The following is a 21,319-nucleotide window of genomic DNA, read 5'->3' on the forward strand; positions in this document are numbered from 1 at the left end:
TTGCTGAGGAGTGTTATGGGTGTAGAGGTGGGTGGGGATGCTGGGCAGGCTAGAGAGGCAGGGATTCCATACAACCTCTGCCAGGGTTCCATGGCTTGTCACTGGGCCAGTCCTCTTCACTCCTAGGCTGGTGCTGTTCTTCTCCCATGTGATGAGTTTTAATAAAGAATCGAGTCATTCCTACTTCTATGGTCCCAGGTCCCACCTGCTCCTGGACTGAGGCTGTTTTGGTCCTAAAACCCTGGGCCAGAGAAAACCTGCGTTTTTGCCTAGAAGGGAGGTAAAGCTGCGTTGGAATATCCAGTCATACTCTTTGCTTTGTTTCCAGGGGCTTCAGGGCTTCTCTGCTCAGGGACCAGAACCCAAGAGAGGCCAGGAGAGCAGCTGTGGCCAAGGGGCCTAAGGATTTCAGTGCCAGAAACATACCCTAACGAGGACAAGGAACATGGACCACAGCGAAGAGGTTATCGGAGTTCCAGCTGGCACTGTGGTGCCTCAGGAGCTGCTGGAAGAAATGGTTTGGTTTTTTCGTGTAGAAGATGGTAAGTGGTGAGGGACTGGCTGGTGGGTGGGGCAGTGGCACTCCCCAACTCACAGAGCTGGGTTTGGCCAAAGCCCCCTCCCGTACATCAGTCAGCACATTCCCTCCAGGACAGGGACTGAGACCAGTTGTCTTGCTACCCAGAGGGGTTTGGCTGAATCTCACCCTCTTTTTTTTCAGGGTGTGGTCATTTACTCAGCCACCCAGTCATCACAGCTATATTTATTAAGCTCCTACTGTGTGCTCTTCTCAGCACTAGGATTACAGTAGTGAGTAAAACAGAAAAATCTCAGCCCTTGTGAAGCATACATTCTAGTGGATAGAAAATAAACAAGGTAAATGACTAACATGCACAGCATATTGATGATGTGTAAGAAGATGAAAAATTAAGCAGAGAAAGGAAGGAATTGGCCATGCAGATTATATGCGGGAAGAACATTCCTGTCAGAGGAGCAGCACATGTAAACGTCCTGAGGCTGGACCCCACCTCATTTTGATACTGTGGACAATTTTTTTTTTGAATAATATTCTTCTAAAAAATTTTTTAATATTTTTAGTTGTAAATGGACATAATACCTTTATTTTATTCATTTTTATGTGGTGCCAAGGATGGAATCCAGTGCCTCACAAGTGCCAGGCCACCACTGAGCCACAATCCACAATCCCAGCCCACTGTGGTCAAATCTTGAGTAGCCAAATTCAGATTAGCCAGTTTATGTACCATCTCTAGGCAGCTTGACCATCACTCCTTCCTCTCCCGGCCTTCCCTACCTTCCTTCTTTCTTTATTTCCTTGAAGTACACAGGAGGCAAAATGGAAGACTGGGAAGTTTGTCTTGGCTCACCTCTTTTCCCCCTCACTCTCTTTCCCCCACTCTTCTCCAACTGCACTGCTGCCTCCCCCTTAGACCAGGGCTTCTCTAGGGTAGGCATGGTGTCATCCCCCTGCCCACTGGCAGTTGCCCTGGTGCAGAGGGCTCATCATCCTTGACAAGGATCTCCACAGCAGGGCACAATCGATGCTGTGAGCTGGTCTGAGCCCAAGCCCCAACTGTTAGTGGGCCTGAGGGGCACCTGGCCTCTCCTCAAGGCTCTGTCCTGCATGTCCCTCCTCAGGGTCTCCTTGGAATTATTCCATCCTTGCCCTGGCAGCTGTGGTGGTGGTCATAAGCCTTGCCCTCCTGGGAAGGAGCATCCAGGCAAACAGGTGAGGAGCTGCTCTGGGGTGGTCCTGGAGGTAGGGGCCCTGCCTTTCCAGAGGAAATCTAGGAAGGAGTCATTTAGAATCCATGGCTATCTGCCTTTTTGGACAAAATGCTGCCTCAGGGTCCTTTGAGAACACAAAGCTGTTAAGAAACCAGCAACTGGGCTGTGGTTGTGGTTGGGAAGAGTGGCCATGGTTTGACGTCCCTTCATAAACAGCTTATACTTGCATGTGCCTCACTTCATCAAATCCTTTACTACCACCTGTGAGCCCAGCATTATTACCATCCCCCCTTACAGATGAGGAAATGTGGCTTAAAGAGGTCAAAGAAGGCCAGGTGTGGTGGTGCAGGCCTGTAATCCCAGGAGCTCAGGAGGCTGAGGCAGGAGGATCTCGATCGCAAGTGGTAGAGCACTTGCCTAGCATGTGTGAGGCACTGGGTTCAATCCACAGCACCACATTAAAAAAAAAAAAAACATAAAATAAAGGGATGTGTCCCTCTACAACAGAAAGAAAGAAAAAAGAAAGAGAGAGAGAGAGAGAGAGAGAGAGAGAGAGAGAGAGAGAGAGAGAGAAAAGAAAAAGAAAACCCAGCAATTGTTCTTAACTACCACCCCCTGGAGCTGACCAGCAAATGGCATGATCCAGAGGAGGGTAGCCATTAAGAAGGTGGCCTTGCCCCTCTTCCCCTGTCAGAGAACATCCCCTCAGCAAGTCAAATGAATCAATGTGGCCATCCATGGGAGCAACAGAAAGTGACTGTACCCTCTGTGGCTCAAGGAATTCTCTGGATACTCAGCTCTTAGCAGAGCTAGACCCTTCCATTCTAGGGGTATCTTAAGTAAAACCAACTTGGAGAGAGGACAGATTTGTGGGAGGAATATCAGGTTGTGGAAGTGGGTGGTGGAAGCCAATGAGGGTGTTGGGCCAGGGAGTGAGGTGTGTGGGCCTGGGCTGTACACACAGGACTGGTGGTGTGGATAGGCTGGTTTGGAGAAGGAAACACACAGACACAGGTTAATTAGAAATTTCCTGCAGCATCTTAGGGGATAGGATGTGGAAGGACAAGGACCTGTACTAAGTAAGATGACAGTCCTGGGGAGTACAGTGTGGTTTGGTGAGAAACAGGACTCAGAGTGGGGAGACTGAAGCATACAACTCAGGTATGAGCTTCTTGGGCTTTTTTTTTTTTTTTTTTTCATAAAGAGGATTGAACCCAGGGGTGCTTAACCACTGAGCAATATCTCTAGCCCTTTTTAATATTTTTTTAAATTCTGAGGCAGGATCTTGAGTTGCTTAGGGCCTCGCTAAGTTGCTGAGCCTGGCTTTGAACTCACAATCCTCCTGTCTCAGCCTTCTGAGCTGCTGGGATTACAGGCCTGCACCACCACACCTGGCCTTCTTTGACCTCTTTAAGCCACATTTCCTCATCTGTAAGGGGGGATGGTAATAATGCTGGGCTCACACGTGGCAGTTAAAGATTTGATGAAGTAAGGCACATGCAAGTATAAGCTGTTTATTGAAGGGACGTCAAACCATGGCCACTCTTCTCAAATGGCTCCCAGACTGTACACTGGATTTCCCCCTCAAACTCTCTAACCCACTCGGGAGAGCCAGGCCTGCTCCATTCCCTCAGCATCCCTGATCAATACTCATTCATCTCTTCTCAGAAATCGAAAGATGCAGCCACAAGAAAAGGTAACACCAGAAGCCCTGCATTTGGATGAGTCCAAAACCAAAGAAAACAACAGCCTAAATAACCTAACAGAGATGCTGCTCTCAGGAAATCCAAACTTGACCCAGGTGGGACCTGAGTTAAAAGAGAAAGATGTCTCAACGGTCCTCCTTCCAGATCCATCAGAAACTGAGATCCAATGAGTGCTCAGAGCATGTGTCATCCCCCTCCCAGGCTCGGGATCCCAACCTGAGCTCACCTCATGGCCTGGAACGTCTCTGGTTTTAGTCCACCCCCCTGCCCCCGGCAGCCTAATGTTTTTATTAGCAGATTCAATGAGTGAGCTTCAATCAAATTAAAATTTGTTATTTAAACAATCTTTTATTAAAAGCCTTCTGAGAGTGGGCAGCTGGAATTGCATAGTTTGTTCAAACAATGGTGGTCCATAAACACACAGTGGCTTGGAGTAAAGTGTACAATCCCAGCCAGCCTGTGGGTCAGAAACCCCGGCCAGGACCCTCAGTATGCAGTCTTGAATAGTTCGTGGGCTCCCCCTAACCTCAGCTTCTCCGTTTGTGGAGTAGGGCTGAAAACTATGTTAGAGATGTTTCCAATCCAAACTCCTGGGACTGCTGGCTAAGATGGGAAGGAGCAGGATTTCAGGGTCAGAATTCCCTTGTTGGCCCTTCCACCCACCAGAGCCCTCTCCTGTGCTTATCTGCTGAGGATTCATGGTAAACAGTTAGGAAATGATTGCACTCCCTGCCTCTGAGAGCCTTTTCTTGCTAACAGTGGGATCTCAGAGAGTATTTTGATTCCAGATCTGAGTCATAAGCTCAGTGATAACACCAAATAATTTATGCACAAGTCTGCTTTATTAACCCAAAATGAGCTAGGTTTTGTCTCCGACCCACTGCTAGGAATCCTGGGTCCTGCCAAGCCAGGCTACAGACATGTATACTGTTTCTACCCATGAGTATCCGCCAGGTGGCATCTGACCCCACCAGCTGTGGGCTCCCTGGGGCCCTAGGGAACTGTCACTAGAGAGAACAAATCTATCCTGCAGCCTTGGTCATTCAACTTGAGGAGGCTGGTCATGAGGGTCTGTGGACACTGTCCTTAACAAAGGAGGTACAAGAAGACCCCGATGTTGGTTTAAAAAAAAAAAAAAAGAGCTAGAGTCTTCCTACCCAGGGCAACCCACAGCCCCCTCCCTTTTACCTGCATGGAGAGGCGAAGTGATGGAAATACCTTTGCCTGGGACTTTTCCCTGTCCAAGCTGAGAGCCTTTTCTTGCTAACAGTGGGATCCCAGGGAGTATCCTGATTCCAGATAATATAATAGATAAAATAATAGAATTATTTTAACTAAATTTTCTTCAGGAAAAACTGTAGAATTTGCTGCTTGGGGCTTCTATGAGGTCAGAAGATGACAGTGGGAGGACCAGGTTCTGGCCTCTGAGCAGCCGCTCTTCCATTCCCCACCACTAGGTGGTGCTAGGCCTTCAGGGCCATCTCTACTGCCTTCACGTGGACAGGGCCTCTCAGAGCTGTCCATCCACTAGGGTCCACAGTTGGCAGGCAGGGATCCTGGCAGCAGGATAGACACTTCAGTTTCTTCCTGCTCAAGGCTGACCCCAGGATTCTGAGCTGTCGCAGTAGCTGTTTCCCTCCAGGGTCATAGGTGTAGTGGTTACCATGAGAACCGAGGTCTGACAGGAACAGGAACAGCATCCCTGCCTGTCCCTCTGGCTCACACAGTTAACTGAATGTAGGGTCACTGCTTGGTGCTGGAGGTGGGGCCAGCTTTCCACCAGAGGGTGAGGTCCATCAGAGGAAAAACTGGTGGTGACAAACCAGCCCCTATTCTGCAGCTCTGCCCAGCAGTCAAGCCAGGGCTTCTGAGGAGGGGCTCTCAAAAGATCTTGAAGCCCTTCAGCAGGGTTAGAGTTGGAGCTTTGCGCTTGCTCTGGGCACGGGATGACTTCACAGTGACCAGCTTGGCCTGGGCCACGGTGGGCATCTCCTTCAGGCTGACAGTGGAGAGAGTGTTGAAGGTGCAGCTGGCCAGCCCGTGCCGGGTGGTGAGTGAGGCCTGGTGGGGAGGGGCCCTCTCCTCAGAGATGAAGAGGGGCCGGGCCAGGGGGCTCTTCTCCAGCTCCCGCCGCACCTCTCGCACTGCCTCATGGAAGACGTGCTGCACGTGCTCAAAGTCCAGGCAAGCAGACACCTCGAAAAACAGGCACCCGAACCTGCTAGCCAAGGCCGCACCCTCGGCCTTGGTGACCTGCCTGGTGAGAAAGCAGGGCGAGGCAGGGAGTCAGGAACGTGCTGCTCCGAGTCAGGCAGAGTGGGGCCTGTGCCCAGCTTCCCACCCACTGGCTGGGCGCCTCGGCCCATCTTCATCATTCTGAGTCTCTGTTTGCTCATCGGTACAATGGGATGACATCATGTGCCTCTCGGGTGTTAGAATTAAGAAATATAATTAGTGTCAAATGCATAACAAACCTGGCACAGAGAGAGTGCTCCATAAATGCTAGCTAATGTTGCCAAAGCCAGAATTCAGGAAGGAGCAGGAGTGTAAGAGGCTGCTAGACCTGTCAATGGCCAGAATAAGAAGACCATTCTCAGTCCCATCTCTCCTCTACCCCAACCTGGTCCCTTGGTCAGGAAATGGGCCATAGAAGTGACCCAGGGCATAGCATAGCCCTCAGGGTTCATGGGGAGTTTTGTCTGCCTGCCTGGGGAGAGTCAGAGAGAGCGGGGGTGATGACATTTTGTGGCTAGCAGAGGGAAACAGGAAGAAGGAACAACCCCTACTCCAGCTGGGTCCAACACCACCTCCTGAGGTGACAGGATAGATATCTGAAACTGGGAAGGTCCTGGAAGCTTCTGACCTAAAAACTGTGGGGAACTGAGGTGAAAAAAAAAAAAAAAGATGGGCTTTTGGGTAGGTGAGGTGGAGAGAGAGAAGTGGTGGAGGTCCCTGAAGGCTGAGGCCAAGGTTCCCCTGGCTGGATCCTTCTGACCACCACCTGACTGCTGGGCACTGCTGAAGGTCCCACCCACCACTCCTGAGGACAATGGCAAGCCCGTGAGATGGAGGAAACACTAGGGTGCGTAGTGGTGGGACGAGACTAGTTTGGCAGGAGTTGGGCTAGTTGCCCAGCATACTGTTTTATAGTGGGTGGGAGCATCAGAGAGAGAGAGAGTGACTGGGACCAAAAGGGTCAGGGGCAGAATATCTAATCACTTCCCACCTGGGGCTGGTGTTCTGTCTGTGTGCTCACTGCTTCCTGAGGATCCCCTTTTGAAAGAGAACTGGGTATATTTGCTTTTATGATGAGCTTGAGTCTACAACTCTGCCATTGTGGGGGCTTCAATAATGAATTTTCAAAAACATATACACATGGGGATGACACAGGCACATGACATTACTCTTTTCTTTAATTGCTGTTTGCAGCCTAGTGAACATTTTATCAGTGGTTTGGAAACTACTGCCCTAAACCCCATTCTCTCTCTCTCAGCTGCAAGACAATCATGGAGACACTGACAAATGCTCAGTTGAAAGAGTCAATGTGCCAGGGAGCCCTGATCTACCAATGCTGGGCCTTGACCAAAGAAGGAAGTGGAGGTGAATTGTCACAGCATGTTCCTAGGGAACGGATGTTGTTTCACTCAAGCCCCATATTAGCTAAAATCCCACACCATTTTTAGACAATCCCCTTTGGCAAAGACTGGGGTCAAATAAGTGGTCTGTAATTTTCTCCCCCATATTGAAATCTGGCCTATTCACAATCCAGTCTTCTGACCCCCTCCTTACAGGTTCTGCAATTCCTCAAAGACAGCCTTGGTGTTTTTAACATCACATGACTTTCCGCATTCCCTGAGACAAGAATTTGTCTGGGTCTGAGGACTGGGTGGCCTGTGAAGAGGCCTTACTGTGACCCCATTCATGAAAAAACAACTCCCTCCTGCCAATGCCTATCTGACCCATTTTGAACAAAAGGTCTCTTCCCTGCTAATGCCAGTCACAGGCCTTTGGGGCCTGGGAAATCAGGAGAGAGCTGCCACAAGCAGGGCAGGGGTGGGAAGGCTGGAGGAAGGTGCCATACCTGGCAGGTGGAGAGTCCAGTGGGATTGCTCATCGAGTATAGGCACCACTGTCTCCAATGCCTCAGAGCCAGGCAGGTGACTTGAATGTGTGAAGAGGGTGAGATAAAGGACGGGGAGTGGGGCAAGGCCTCTGGTGAGCTGGAGGGAGCAGGCCCCACCTCAAAGCATTCCAGTTCCAGAACTTTTAAAACACTGTGCCAGCCAAGCAAAATATGGCTGCAGTGTTCTGTGGTCATCTGCCCTTTGGCCCAGTCTGTGACCTCTGATTCAAGTCCAAGCCTCTCTGAGAGAACCTGCCCTCAGCATAGCCAACTGGGGGAGTGAGCCCAGGGCTTGCGCTTGGGTGAGACAGAAGCTGCTTGGTCCAGAGCAGACACCTGACCCGAGGAGCCAATCAGAGCTCCTCTCTGGAATTGGGCACTGAATGACCAGTCAGCTGCCAGGAGTGGGACCAGAGGTCACATCGACTCAAGCAAAAAAGGGTAGGGCTGAGACAGACCAAGAGACACAGGAGGATAGGAGTGGCTTCTTTCCTGACTTCTGGGAAACTCAGCTCCTGTGTGGCCCAGATACACTTCCCTGTCTCTCCTTGTCTGCTGGGAGACCAATGCCCAGTGTCCCTTTTTCCTAATTTCCAGGGGATTGCTAACCAATGCCTGCAGATGCCACTCTGCCTTTACAAATATAGAGTGTGGGCTCTGGAGTGAGGGCCATGCTGCCCGTTCTCACCTGTACTGGGCCATGTCCAGCTTGTTACCCAGCAGCAGAGTGGGGTAGCTGCGCTGTGTCTCCTTGGTGTGCAGGGCCAGCAGCTCCAGGTAGCTGCTGCTGCCCTCAAAGCTCTGGCGACTGTCGAGGCTGTAAACTACCAGGAAAGCGTGGGCCCAGTTCAGGTAGCGCTCACAGTTCCTGGGGGTATCCTGAGGTGAAGAAGAGGAGTCCCCCGCTCAGGGGCAAGAAGATGGGGGTAAAGGCCTTCACCTGAGCTGCCCCCCACCCCCTACTCCCAGGTCTTTGTATATTGTTCCCCAGCAGAGCCTTTTTCAAAGGAGCACTTGAGTGTGGATTTGGCTTGGCATGAAAGGAGACATTGTCTCACGAACCTCCCTCCCACCACACAGCCAGAGAGCAGGAGACCTTGGCCCCTTGGGCCCAAAGCCAAAGACTCTGGCATGGCCCCTACAGGGACCTGCTATCCCTGGGCACCACTGATTTGGGTTAGGTTCATGCTTCCCCTTTGACTTCTGAGAGTAACTGGCATCTGATCTTAATAGGGGCTGGTGAGTTGGGGGTGAAACTGGGAGGGGGATATGTTGGAGGCACTTGGGTCCACAGGCTCTCATCAGGGACATCTGTATAAACAGGTGTGCGCCAGTCTCTGCATAAATGACCAAAATGCCCCATAGCACAGGACATCAGAGCTGATACAGCAATCATCAGGTCCCCCCAGGTTCCATCCCATCCTCTCATGTAGCAAATGAAGGATTCAGGCCCCCGGGAGTCATTCAGGGTCATGCAGCAAATTGGAGGTTAAAAAGGGATCCAAATTCCCCTCTGAGGCCAGGACTTCCCAGGAGGCTGCATTGATTCTTGGCCCTCCTTGGGTATGAGGGTAACGTTACCGGGTCTGCAGTGTCCATGACCCTCAGATGGACAGGCTGGTGGTCCACAATCTCCTCAGAGCTGTAGGTGTCCTCTGCAACACAGACGGTCAGGCAGATCAGAGGCAGGGCAGGCCACTCTATAATGAACTGGGTCCATGTCCCAGCTTCCCCCTGTGCAGCCTTGAGGGGACCTTAGGAGGCTGCAAGGTTAGAGGAGTTGGGACTACTCTCACCTTCATGGGGGACACAGGAGAACCTCCCACCAAAGAGATGCTACTCTGCTTATAGGGCTCAGAGCATCAGGCCACTCATATACCCCAAGACAGCTTGTGTTGTGTGCCTGTGCACAAAGCCAGCAGGGCTGAGTGTGTGACCATGAGCCCCAGTGGCAGAAGAGGCTCAGGAACTGCACTGCCAGTCCCCCTAGCCCCAGCTTCTCTACCCTCTGCCCCTCTGACCACAGCATCAGGCCTGTAGGAACCCCCAGGGACAATCTCCTGCCCCTAGTGGGAGAAGAGGAAAAAGAGACCCACATGTCATGGACAGAGGGAGGGCCGTCAGACCTCCGTTGGAAGTTCCAAGGAGGGCTGGGGATGTGGCTCAAGAGGTAGCGCGCTCGCCTGGCATGCGTGGGGCGCTGAGTTTGATCCTCAACACCACATAAAAATAAAATAAAGATGTTGTGTCCACCGAAAACTAAAAAATAAGTATTTTTTAAAAATATCTGAGACACCATATACTTAAAAAAAAATTTAAAAAAAAGAAGTTCCAAGGAGGTTTTACCAATAGTCTTTGTCAACATGACAGCAGAAGATTTTTAAGCTGAAGATCTGAAATCCGGCCAATTTTAGTTACTTTTTAGTGGCCAAGTCACTTCAGCTCCTGGGGGCTGTTTCCTCATTTTAAAATGGGAATAATATAGTAACATTGCTAATAGTTTCCAAGTCTTTGCCCTTTGCCAAGCGCAGTGCTAAGTGCTTGTCCTTGCATGAGCACATTTAATAGTTCCATCTCCCAAGGCTGCGTGAGGACTTGATGGACCCTTGGGCATGGGGCCTGGCTGGCCATAAATGCCTGGAAAGGGCAGTGGGGACTGTGGACCTCCAAAATTAACAGAGCAGGCTCACATTCCTAGGTGAACTTTTAAAATAGTTTTAGACCCACATAGAAGTTGCTAAATGCTACAGAGTTCCCGTGCACTCCTCTCCCAGCGTTAACACATTACACCGCCACAGTACAGTTTCCAAACCAAGAAACTGCCATTGAAACGGTGCTATGAACTGAACTACTGACCTTATTTGGATTTCACAAGTTTTTCTTTTTTTTTTTTTTTTACTTTTTTTGTTTTCAGCTCTTATGACCTCCAACCAAAGAAAGCAGCAAATGGCCAGTGGTCTGCATGCATAGAGGACATCACTCCATATTAGCAATAGGTCTTTCTCCTCGTAATCTTCCCCTGTGCAGGTGGCACAAGTATGTAAATGCACTAGGTTCCCACCTTTCCCTGGATGCCCCTGTGGCATGTCACCCCAAGCCCCCTCTGGGTAGAACTGGGCTGCTTTCTGCCTTCCCGGCAGCAGTCTCTGTGAGAACAGCACCCCAGCCCTCTTTGAATGCAGTCAAACACTTCTCTCTGAGGGCTGCTGGCAGCCGAGCAGGCCTGGACACAATCCAGGTCCACCAGCATCCAGCATGAATCACAGACAGCTCCTCGTCCCCAGCCTGCTTTGGGGACTTGGATAAATAGCTGTTCTTATGCAAAGATTAAAAAAAAAAAAATCTAATGGAAAATATGCCCCAAATGTTTAACTATATTTGGCCCAAGAAGAGCTGTCCCTAGATGCCTACATCTTGTTCAGATTTATCTTTATTTTCCTGCCAACCTTGTCCAATGCGCCCCTTTTAGGGACTCCCTCCAAACAGGCGTAGCATCCTGCCCAGCCCAGTAAACGGTGTTAGCTGAAACTTGGCCATTCTCTGCCCCCAACTCCAACAGCCTTTTGAGTTAGCTGTATCTTTATTGTAGAAAGACAAAAGAATGAGGCCCAGAGAAGGAGAAAACTTGCAGAAGGCTTCACAGCACCCTCTCAGTAGAAGGAGCTCGAGCTTGAGTCTTCCAGACTGCACCGGGTTGCCCCACTGCCTGATTGCTTAGGGAGGCAGCCAGCTCTCCAGCTCTGAGCAGAGTACAAGGGAGGACCAGAGGTGCCCAGTCCAGCCAGCGTGTGTGGATATGCAAGCTGGAAGAAGCCTCAGAGGGCATCTTGTCCAGCATCCCCTGTACAGGGGAGGTGACTGACCTCAGAGGCGGGGCTGTGAGGATCCTTACCCATTCACGGTAACGTAGTCTTCCCTGACTTGGGGCACTCTGGTACCCCTAAATACAGGTGCCAATTAATATTCTGTGGACTTCAGTGCTGAGAGAAGAGTCCTTTCCCAAAATATTTTCCCTTCACTTTTAGTAATGACAACTTTTTAAAAAGCACCAAAGAAGTTCTGGTCAGAGTGTGCATAGGGTGCTGCTTCAGAAAAGATAACTAGGTCCTTGCTGGAACAGGATGAAGGCAAAGATGGGATGACAAGCAGGCACTGTCCCCTGGCTATGCCAGGTGAGATGCCCCAGCCTTTCTGGGAGAGGAGAACCTTCCCTGGAGATACCAGCTCCCTCCTCGAGGGTCAGCATAGGCACTAAATCTTCAGTTCCTACTGGCTGTAAGAGTGACAGCCTGTCACAAAGCATGATTCTAACACAGACAGAGCCCAGTCTATTAGTCCCATCTTCCAGATGGGGAAACTGAGGCTCAGAGAGCCCAGTGCCACACAGACCTCTGGCTCTGAGCCCTCTATAGCAGAAGGCTGTCCTTAGTGAAGACCTGAGGGGGGGAGGTCTCCTGATCCTATGCAAATTATTGAGCCCTTCCTGCCTCAGTTTCTCAACCTATACAATGGGGATGACATTTGTTGGAGTTCTTCTCTTCTTTGTTTTTGGTAATCCAAAAACAAAATCACAGCGAAGAGCACTACGTTGTGGCTAGTACTGTGCTGGAACTGAGCACAAGTCTCCCCCTCAAGAGGCTCCCAAATGTGATCACGCTTTCAGGACACCCTAGAGGAAGCTGAGGAGTTGTTCTAGCAACATCTTCCTGACACTCACTCTGCCCTGAACATCCAGAACTTTCTCCACAGGAGGAAAGGCTCTGGTCCCCTAGTTTCAACTGCCGCTGAAACCAGCAAATGGGACAGTGGCTGGAATGTGTAGGCCGTTCCAGCAACAGGACAGATCCTCTGAGGAATGGTGGTGGCCTCCAGCATGTGTGAGCAGAGACTGTCTCGGCAAAGCAAGAGACTAAAGGCCAAGGTGCCTGACCACTGCGGGACTGCTGTCCCCCCTCAGACCGTGTGACCACACATCCCACCGACAGGTCAGAATTCCACAATTACTCAATCAGGAAGCTCAAAGCAGCTCTGTAATGGGCCCATCTGGTGGGACCCGTGTGAAAAGAATGGATTGGGGGCAGGGAAGGAGGGACACTGGAAGTGGGTGGCCAGAAAAAATCCAGGATATGTGGTTAACTTTGAATTTCAGATACACAAAGAGTGATTTTTGGTGTAAGCATGACCCAGGCGCCAGATGAACTAAGCAGAAAGTCTTTTGAGGCACTGCCCTTGGGAATTGCTGGGTCCCTCCGGGATGGCCTGCCGGCTCCTGTGCTCTTCCTTCCTGCCTGCCACCCGCCACACTCAGCACTGCCCCGGCCAGCACACCACTGCCCCCTGCGTCCTGCTCTCTCAGGGGTTGCCTCTGCTGATCTAAGGGGCTCCCCTCAGCCTCTCCATGTGAACTTGGCTCCTCAGACCTGTTCCCTCCCGTGCAGCACCAAGGAGCTGTGCTAAGGAACAGCTGTGAGGAACAAACCCCTGGAGGACTGTCAACGCATCACCTGTCCCACCCCCTGACTTACCCAGGGAAGCCCTCCACATTCCCTGTTGACGCCTACCATTCCAAGATTCTTTGGAAGAAGGGATTCTTTTCTTTAAGGAAAAAAAAAATGATTCAAATGTATGATATGTCAAGATCATTGTACTGTCATGTGTAACTAATTAAAACAATTTTAAAAAAAGAAAAAAAAATTAAACCTGATGACTAAGTGGCTCTGAGGACTCCCCCTGCTCCAGCACTGGGTCTCCTCTGTACCCTGGTTCTGCTGAACTGAGGGGCTAATGGGCACCAATGGATTCAGGAGCTCTTTCCTCCAGCCAGCCATCGGGGCAGGCTGTGGGCAGTGCTGCATTGTAGGTGTTTTCAACCTGTGTCACAGAGCCCTGGGTTTCCCCTGAGAGCCCTTGGGAGTCCCACCAATGCTTGATTCAATTTTCATGAATGGGGAAATAATCCAATACCCATTTTCAAAATGCTAAGGTCATTCAGACACCCCACTGTGTCAGTGGACAGTTCATAATAACAATGTTATAAATGTGAGCTTTAAATTACATTGATACTAACAAAATTCTGCTTTTATTTGTCTTAGGTATTAGGGTTCCATGTAAGAGATTATTTTAGAGAAAGGTCCTACTGCTAAAAATAATTTTCAGAAACACCGGTAGGATTCATTTGAGGGAATCTCAGATGCCATGCATGGGAAGCCACTGAGGAAGATGGAAGAGCAGACATACATTGAGAATCTACTACGGCTCAACTTCTAGGCCAGATCTTTTACATGCGTTATTTCTTTAATCCTCATAGTAATTCTCTGAGATAGGTATTTGATGCCCATTTTAGATGGGAAACAGGAGCCCAGAAAGGTTAAGTGACTTTCTCAAAATTGCACAGCTAATAAGTGGCAGAGCCAGGATTCAAACCCAGCTCTGATGGGCACCAATACATCCCCTTTTTCAACATGCTATGATACAGCTAAAAAAAGCAAGGCTAGTTTACTCATATGGTTCAAAAAAATTGGTTCAGAAGCCAGCATCACTAGAGAATTTTTCATGTGGTTCAGCTTTTCTGGAAAAGAACACCGAGTGATCATCTTAAAGAACAATATCTTTTTGGATGTGGATATCTTCCTATGTCTGTTTTTTTTTTTTTTTTTTTTCAGCTTTCATCATACCTCAAAATTTTGGGCAAATCAGTTTCTTACAATTCTCTGAATTGGGTCAACCTCCAAGTTGTCTAGGGTGGGCTGTGGAAGGGGTACTTCTTACACTTGAAACATTTCCCTCCATGGGGTGGGTGATCCTGGTGACTCCTTCCTTCTGCCCCCAGGTATGCAGTACTGGTCAGGGCCCACCCATGGGGTGGGTCCCAGGGGAGTGCTCCAGGTGGGGCACAGGCAGCCAGAGGTGTAGGAAAGAGTGGTTTCTTACCCAAGTTGGGGTCGTATTCGCTGATAAACCTCTTGGTCAGAAACTTCACGGTCAGGGCTGCAAGAAGCAGAAAAAGGTGGCCTCAGTCTCGCCTGCAGTGCCTGGCTGTGGGTCCCTGGAAGCTGCCCTTCTTAAGGAGGCCTTATCTAAGCTTCTGTGACCCCTGGCTGACACCAAGCTAAGTTTTTGTGGGGAAACACACTGGAGAGCTGAGGAGTTGGTTTGAGAAGCTCAGAAAAACATAGAAATATGGGGTGCCAAGTTCCACTAGGTGCACCCTGAGTTTTGTTTTGTTTTAATGGCAAGAAAAACAATGAGAGGCAAGGCTTAGGAATTTTTGTGTAGACCCTAACTCAGGGATCAGGACCCTTGCAATCAGCTACTGTAGGGTCAGCCTGATGAGACCCCAGTAGAAGGGACATACATGTTCCCCACCCTGGACAAGTCACACAGATTCTGAAGCTGGGGCATTTATTTCAGCTTTGGCTGCAAGCCAAACAGACAGTAAGAGCAGAGTTGAGCAGTGAGCCATTCCTGGGAGGGTATGAAGTCCCCAGGGCCTGGGCTGTCCAGGCAAGATCCCTGTCCTGAGCTAACACTCTAGTGCCCATCCTCCACATCTCAGATCCTGGTTCTCTCTTTGGCCTCCACACCCCTCATGGGTATCTCGGCAGAATGTAAAGCTCTAGCACGAAGTTCTCCCGGGTGGGGTGCATCAAGAGGCTTCTGATTTTGCTCAGAGTTTAGCCACATAAAGGCAGGGGTTGACCAACTATTTATTACACTGGGCTCTTAAAAAGTAATGTGATATTGTTGAGAAAATCCTTAAAATTCTTTCCTAGGATTCCTACCAGTGTCCGTTTGGAACTAATACCCAGGGGATACATATTTTAAAATGTAAATTCCTTCGTTCATGTAGTTCTGGCTAAACTGTACCAGTGACAGAGTTCCAGAATAATGTTCAAAGGGGCAAAGGCAAATCTTTCTGGTTGCATGACCAGATTCTGAGTCCCCTCTTTAAGTCAGAGGGGCTGGCTTCAAAATCAGAAAGTAACATCCTCAGTGAGTCTCAAAGGACACCCTGGAGAGTGGGGAGCCTACAGCTTACTAAGATCTTATTGGCCATTCACTAATGGCTCTAACTGGACAAACGGCCAGTGGAGAAGCCCTCCTCTGCCCTCCACTTTCAGCTGTCTGGGACTTAAAATGGCAGGCAGAGGGGCAAACCCTTTTTCTGAGGTTTCTCTGCCTATGGTGACAAATGCCAGAGTGGTAAAGGCAGAGTTCAGTGGTGACAGAGATTATCTTCGTAGAAGCCCAAGACCTTGGTTCATCAACAAGTTCCAGGCATGGAGGACCAGAGTCCAGTGTATTTCCAGAAAGTTAATAGAGGGGTCTGGTTTGATAAGAATGTGCCGTTTGCCCAGGAATCCCCAGGAACTGGGGTGTGGAGTGGGGAAATCCTAATATCCAGAGATATCTTGATGAGTGTCACCAAAGGGACCTGTTGGATGCTGGCCTCCAGCCCAAGGGGCCCTCTTTGAACTTTTAACTGTGGCCTTAATATTCCCTGATGAAGAAAAGCACAAGGTCTCACGCAACCCTCCTGGGAAAAGAAGTCCCCAAGTCCACAGCGCCGCGTTCCCACCGCATGTTCCCCGTCCCTCCGCTCCCCAATCCCGCGCCACTCACCGGACTTGCCCGCCCCGCGGTGCCCCAGGATGGCCAGGTTGACCTCGAGGGGCGCGATCTGCAGCCCGCTGCCCGCACGGGGCTTTCCAAACACCGAGGACATGGCGACACTGGTGAGTGCGACACGTGTCTTGGGCCGACGGGTCCCGAGCAGCGCGCCCGCCCCTCGGGGCCCCCGGGAGCGGCAGTCGTGGCACCCTGGGGCGGACGCGTCGGTACCGCGCGCCCGACCCGAGCTGAGCGCCGGCGGCAGAGTTCCCGCGGCCCGGAGGGACCCGGCCGGAGGAGGGGCCGTAGAGCCGGCGGGCGGGGCCGCCCAGCTGCGATGAACTCCTTTTAAGGGCCGCGGGAGCCCCCCGCGGGGCGCGCTCGCCCTCTCCGCGCGCGCCCGGCCGCCCGCAGCCCCACCGACCGGCTCCGCCTTGAGGACCCGGGAAACCCCAGGCCCCGCCGCGAAGGATCGATGGGAGAGAGGGATTCTCGAGCAGAGGGATAGAGAGAAAGACTTTCCCAAACCTCCACTTTCTTTGCACCAGCTAGGAAATCCACCCTTTCCTTTGTTCCACCGGGATGGCCCCGCCGCCGCCTCCAGGAAGCCTCCCGGTCTTGCCCTTTCTTTAGGTTAGAGGGCTCAGCCTTGGCGCTCTACTTCGGCAACCTGCTCTTCTGTGTCGGGGTTCTAAGTGGCATCACTGCAGAACTCAGGGGGAGAGAGTCCCTTAGTAAGACTTCATGACCACTATGTTTTCAACTTCAAGAAACTGGATTCATCCAGCCTTACTGTTTCTTCCTTATGGGACCTAATGAGTTGCATGTGTTTGTGGTCTGTGGTGTAAATGGGGCATTTGTTCTAAAACCTGGCAAACTCTTGCCTACAGTTCTGAAATTGGTGAGCTTGGCAGGAGTCACCTGGTCTTTCCCTTGGATCTCAGGGTAAACCTGATCTTGCTGGAGAAAATGGCCCACACCAAGAATATAGACAGGATCTAGGACCAGCTCCTTCCCGTGACCTTGGACAAGTCTTTTTTTTTTTTTTTTTTGGTAGGGGGAGATTGAACCCAGGGGCGCTTAACCATGAAGCCGCATCCCCAGCCCCTTTTTTATTTTGAGACAGGGTCTTTCTTAGTTGCTTAGGGTCTCTCTAAGTTGCTGAGGCTGGCTTTGAACTCAGGATCCTCCTGCCTCAGCCTCCCAACTGCTGGGATTACAGGCTGCACCATCACTTTACTTTTTTGAGCTTCAGTGTTCCCAGCTATGAATACTAGAGGAAGGGAAAAGAAATCTAAAATTCTATGATGTCACTCATCTAATAAAGACTGATAGAGTCAGACCTGGGCTCCAGACCTGAGTATGTTCTAGAAGGCTGTGGAGACTGTTTTTTGGAATACACTCCAGGCTAGAGTTGGGAAGGGTATGGGAACCTAACTACAACCAGTTCCCTTCTCTTTCCCCCAGATGGTTAGCCAATCTACCTACCCATTCACAAAAGAAACCATAGAAACCCAGGTCAGCAGCAGAGGGTCCAGGGTCAGAGCAGGATGGGAATGACTTCTCTCCAACCAAGAAGGAAAACAGTTTTCCTGTATAGGACATGAATATTGGCTCAGCCTGTGTTTGGGGGAGACCACAATAAAACAGCTGTGTTATTACAACTCTAAGGTACAGGGAGGAATTTGTTTAGATTACACCCTGAGGCCAGAAATGCTAGCACAGCTAATGACCAAGGGTTTTCCTTTTAGTTGTAGGAGTTGAGAATGTGGGAGCGAAGTTCCAGCCACATCCCTGGCTGGCCACAGTCCTGTGAAGAGACTGGATCCAGAAGGAGTCTGTGGGGAGAAAACCAATCTTCTTGGAGGGCTGCTGGGGAGAAGGCAAGCTGTGGATCCACACAGGCCCTGCAAATGAACTCTTCTACTCCTCAGCTGGGACTGGGGCAGGAATTATTTAATGTCTTTCTGTTCTCAGTTTCTTTCTCTTTAAAATTCAGATCAACCAGGAGATGGAAGCTGCAAGGAGGTAGATGCTAGCTCAGTATGAGGGTAAATTCTAACCATGTGGGACTGTCCTTGGATGAAGTGAACTCCCTGACCTTGAGAATAACCAAGGGGATGAACACTTCAACACTTCAAGGAGATTTTGTAGAGGAGACTCCAGCCTGACTTTCACAATGGGCTGAGATGATTCTTAATTCCATTTTAGTTTAGAGATTGAGCTGGTTGCTAGTCAGTTACTCAGGCTGTCAGCTGTCGCAGCTGAGGGCTCAAAGTCTGAGGCTTGGGAGGAGAGTGCCCGGATCCTTTCTCTACCCTCAGCCTCCTCTTCTGTAGGCTGTTTGTCCAGCACCCGGAGTACCCACTGTGGACTGGAAAGATCTCAGGATAAGTCCAATTACCATCAGGCCCTCGAATAAGCTGCTTTGCTTTTCCAGGCCTCAGTTTCTCAGCTTTAAAATACTGGTATTAAGGGTTAGGTGAGGTAATATGAAAGCACCCAGAGCTTCGCCAATGGCCCAAAGAAGCAACTGATAGTTGCCTCTTCTCGACCTTCCTGAACAGCACACACTCCTGGCTCCCCTGCCAAGAAGTCAGTGGGCAGTGTAGTTAGTAGAAACGTGGACACTTCAGCTCAAGAGAGTGGTTATGCCAGGTGCTGTGGCTCAGGCCTGTAATCCCAGTGGCTCAGGAGGCTGAGGCACGAGGATCGAAAGTTCAAAGCGAGCCTCAGCAACTTAGCGAGACTCTAAGGAGCTCAGTGAGATTCTGTCTCTAAATAAATTTTTAAAAAAAATAATATTTTTTTTAGTTGTTGATGGACTTTATTGTGTTATTTTTATGTGGTGCTAAGAATTGAACCCAGTGCCTCATGCATGCTAGGTGAGCACGCTACCACTGAGCCACAACCCCAGCCCCTCTAAATAAAATTTTTGAAAGGGCTGGGGATGTGGCCCAGTGGTTAAGCGTCCCTGGGCTAAATTCCTGGTACACACACATACACAAAAAAAAAAAAAAAAAAAAAAAATCACGAGAGGTTATTCTGTTGGACAAGTATCCCAACTCTCCTGACCCCACCCCCACTATCGGTCTCATAGATAGATGACCCTCAGGCACCCAAAATACTGAAGCTGTGCACAGTTCCCAGTAGTGGGCACGAAGCAGATACTCAATAGATGTCCCTGGAGTGAACAAGTGGGGCATATAGAGGTGTAGGCATGAAGAAACCATGTGAAGGTTTCTTGATGTCACGTCCTAGATGGCTTCAGGCCACTAACCCCTGGGAACCATTCCACCTAAAGCTAAGCTTTTGGAAGCCCTCTGTGATGTCACTACTCTTCCTGGAGAAACAACATGTTTGTTGTCAAACTCAGATGTCCAAGCTGAACAGAACCTTTGAAATCAGATCCAAACTCTGTCTGAGATGAATAACTTGCCTGGAGGGGATGGGTAGCTCTTGCAAGTCAGTGCAGTACAGCATCAAAGCACAGGACAGAATCCTGACTCCTGGTTCAGACAGTGCAAGCTACTGGCTTCCCTGTATGAAGAAACTTCTCCATCAGCCTGGAGGTGGGGTGGGGGCTGTCTCCCAGGGCAAGGGCTATGTCTCCCCCATCAGACTGAGGGTCCCCCTGGAACAGGGGCTGTGACTTCCCAAACAGACTGGGTGAGGACTGCCTTAGGTTAGGGCCTGGGATTCTACTTAACAGACCCCTACTGTGTGCCAATCATGTGGACAGAGATGAACAAGGCCGAGTCTGTGTTCTAGAAAGGCTCAGAGTCTGCTGCAGACTCCTTTCCTTGTCCCTACCCACAGCCTCGCACAGTGCGGGGGTGCACAGTGGAAAGGAGGTTAGTGTGGGGTCGGGCAGAGCCTGGGAACTCTGTAGGCTGCCCACAGCCAGGATGGTTCCTTGTCCTCTCCAAATCCCAGAGGCATGTTCTGCGTCTGAGAGGTGGAAACTCTCCTCAGCTGCAGGCAGCACCCGAAAGGGCCTCAGGGGTGGGCCCAAACAGCTGATCCTCAGCCCAGCCTCAGAACCATAACCCCCAGCTTGGGTCACCCCTCCCCACTGTCTGGCTGCTGAACTTGGACACTGGGTGTGTGCATGAGCCCCAACCCACTCAAGGAGGCTGGACTGGGGGAAAATCAAGCAGAGAGCAAACTTCAACCAGGGGTCTGAGCTTCTGCTGCCTCCTGCTCTCAGGAGGGCTGGCTTCCATCTTTGTGGTGGCTGGTTCCTAGGTGTCTGGAACAGGCCAGCTGGGAGGGAATTGGGGCCCTAGGAATGTGCAGCAGCCCTGACCCCCTGGGTGGTCAGCCCTCCCTAGCCCTGTCCCTCAAGCCTCACAGTGTCAGTGAAGAGTGGCAGCCGGGCTGAATTGGAGAGCAGGCCCTAGGGTCAGTGGACAGGGTTCAGTCCAGTCCCACATCCTCCTTCATAACCAAGAAAACCCCCTCCCATCTCTAAGCCTCCCTTCCTGTTCCCTGAGATGGTAACAGTCAGATACCTTCTCCCTTCCCACTAAGGCTACTAGTAAGAACCCAGCACTGCAGAGCCCCCTTGTCCCCAAGAGGGGACTGTCATGTCTGCTACCTGGAACTTGCAGGCCCTTTCAGCCAAAGTCTGGTCTCAGGGAAGGAGAGAAGCTGGCAGAGGGCCTGGGATAGTATTCATGAAGACTCCTGTCCCCCACCCCCATCCCATTCCTCCTCTTCTTCCTGTCTGGTCCCTAGGGCAGAGTGTCTGAGATATTTCTGGCTGCCTCCTCCAGGCCTCTAGCTTCCCAGGCTCACACAAGTGGTCCCCATATCCCAGTCCCATTCCGACAGGGTCAAACTAGGTGGAAGTTCCCTAACTGGGGAGGCACATTTACTTTGGGTCTGAAGATTCATCCTGAGGGTCTGTGCATAAGTGTATCCTAAACGGAGGAAAGCTCCCCTGCCCTCCTCCCAATTCCTGCATGGTCACTGTAAGCTACTCATCCTCCCAAAGGAGGACTGAGGAGAAGATGGGTGAGCTGAACATCCCCCAAAAGGCAGATACCATTTGCTCACCTGCAGAAGAAGATGATAGGAGAAGATAATTTACTAAATTCCTTTCTGCCTCACTTTTTAGGCCCCAGAGTCT

General features: G+C 50.6%; 2 protein-coding genes across 3 annotated transcripts; one reads left to right on the plus strand and one right to left on the minus strand.

Annotated features, from left to right (window-relative positions):
• Window positions 1–445: 445 nt before the first annotated feature.
• On the plus strand, window positions 446–3,622 carry Slc51b (SLC51 subunit beta). The gene is made up of 3 exons (XM_076849407.1): window positions 446–542; window positions 1,657–1,747; window positions 3,415–3,622. The coding sequence occupies exons 1-3, from the start codon at window positions 446–448 to the stop codon at window positions 3,620–3,622; spliced, it is 396 nt and encodes a 131-aa protein (XP_076705522.1).
• Window positions 3,623–3,780: 158 nt separating this feature from the next.
• On the minus strand, window positions 3,781–16,480 carry Rasl12 (RAS like family 12). Of its 2 annotated transcripts, XM_076850948.2 has the most exons (5): window positions 16,198–16,480; window positions 14,506–14,562; window positions 9,157–9,230; window positions 8,264–8,454; window positions 3,781–5,709 (listed from the first exon to the last, which is right to left on the minus strand). In XM_076850948.2, the coding sequence occupies exons 1-5, from the start codon at window positions 16,298–16,300 to the stop codon at window positions 5,334–5,336; spliced, it is 801 nt and encodes a 266-aa protein (XP_076707063.2). In that variant the 5' UTR covers window positions 16,301–16,480; the 3' UTR covers window positions 3,781–5,333. The 2 variants fall into 2 exon arrangements, with proteins under 2 accessions (XP_076707063.2, XP_076707064.2); XM_076850949.2 differs by lacking the exons at window positions 14,506–14,562; window positions 16,198–16,480 and adding an exon at window positions 13,101–13,622.
• Between the last annotated feature and the right edge of the window lie 4,839 nt (window positions 16,481–21,319).

Source organism: Callospermophilus lateralis, chromosome 3 (genome assembly GCF_048772815.1).
Source record: "Callospermophilus lateralis isolate mCalLat2 chromosome 3, mCalLat2.hap1, whole genome shotgun sequence".
Classification (NCBI taxonomy): Eukaryota; Metazoa; Chordata; class Mammalia; order Rodentia; family Sciuridae; genus Callospermophilus; species Callospermophilus lateralis.

What these genes read in the sequence shown, in the direction of transcription:
- Rasl12 (XM_076850948.2), bottom strand. Translation starts at nt 16,300, where the DNA reads ATGTCCTCGGTGTTTGGAAAGCCCCGTGCGGGCAGCGGGCTGCAGATC. An exon ending in TCATGGACACTGCAGACCCG is followed by an intron (nt 8,455 to 9,156) that starts GTAACGTTACCC and finishes TCTTCACCTCAG; the next exon opens with GATACCCCCAGGAACTGTGA. An exon ending in CTGGACATGGCCCAGTACAG is followed by an intron (nt 5,710 to 8,263) that starts GTGAGAACGGGC and finishes CTTTCTCACCAG; the next exon opens with GCAGGTCACCAAGGCCGAGG.
- Slc51b (XM_076849407.1), top strand. Translation starts at nt 446, where the DNA reads ATGGACCACAGCGAAGAGGTTATCGGAGTTCCAGCTGGCACTGTGGTG. An exon ending in GTTTTTTCGTGTAGAAGATG is followed by an intron (nt 543 to 1,656) that starts GTAAGTGGTGAG and finishes GTCCCTCCTCAG; the next exon opens with GGTCTCCTTGGAATTATTCC. An exon ending in AGGAGCATCCAGGCAAACAG is followed by an intron (nt 1,748 to 3,414) that starts GTGAGGAGCTGC and finishes ATCTCTTCTCAG; the next exon opens with AAATCGAAAGATGCAGCCAC.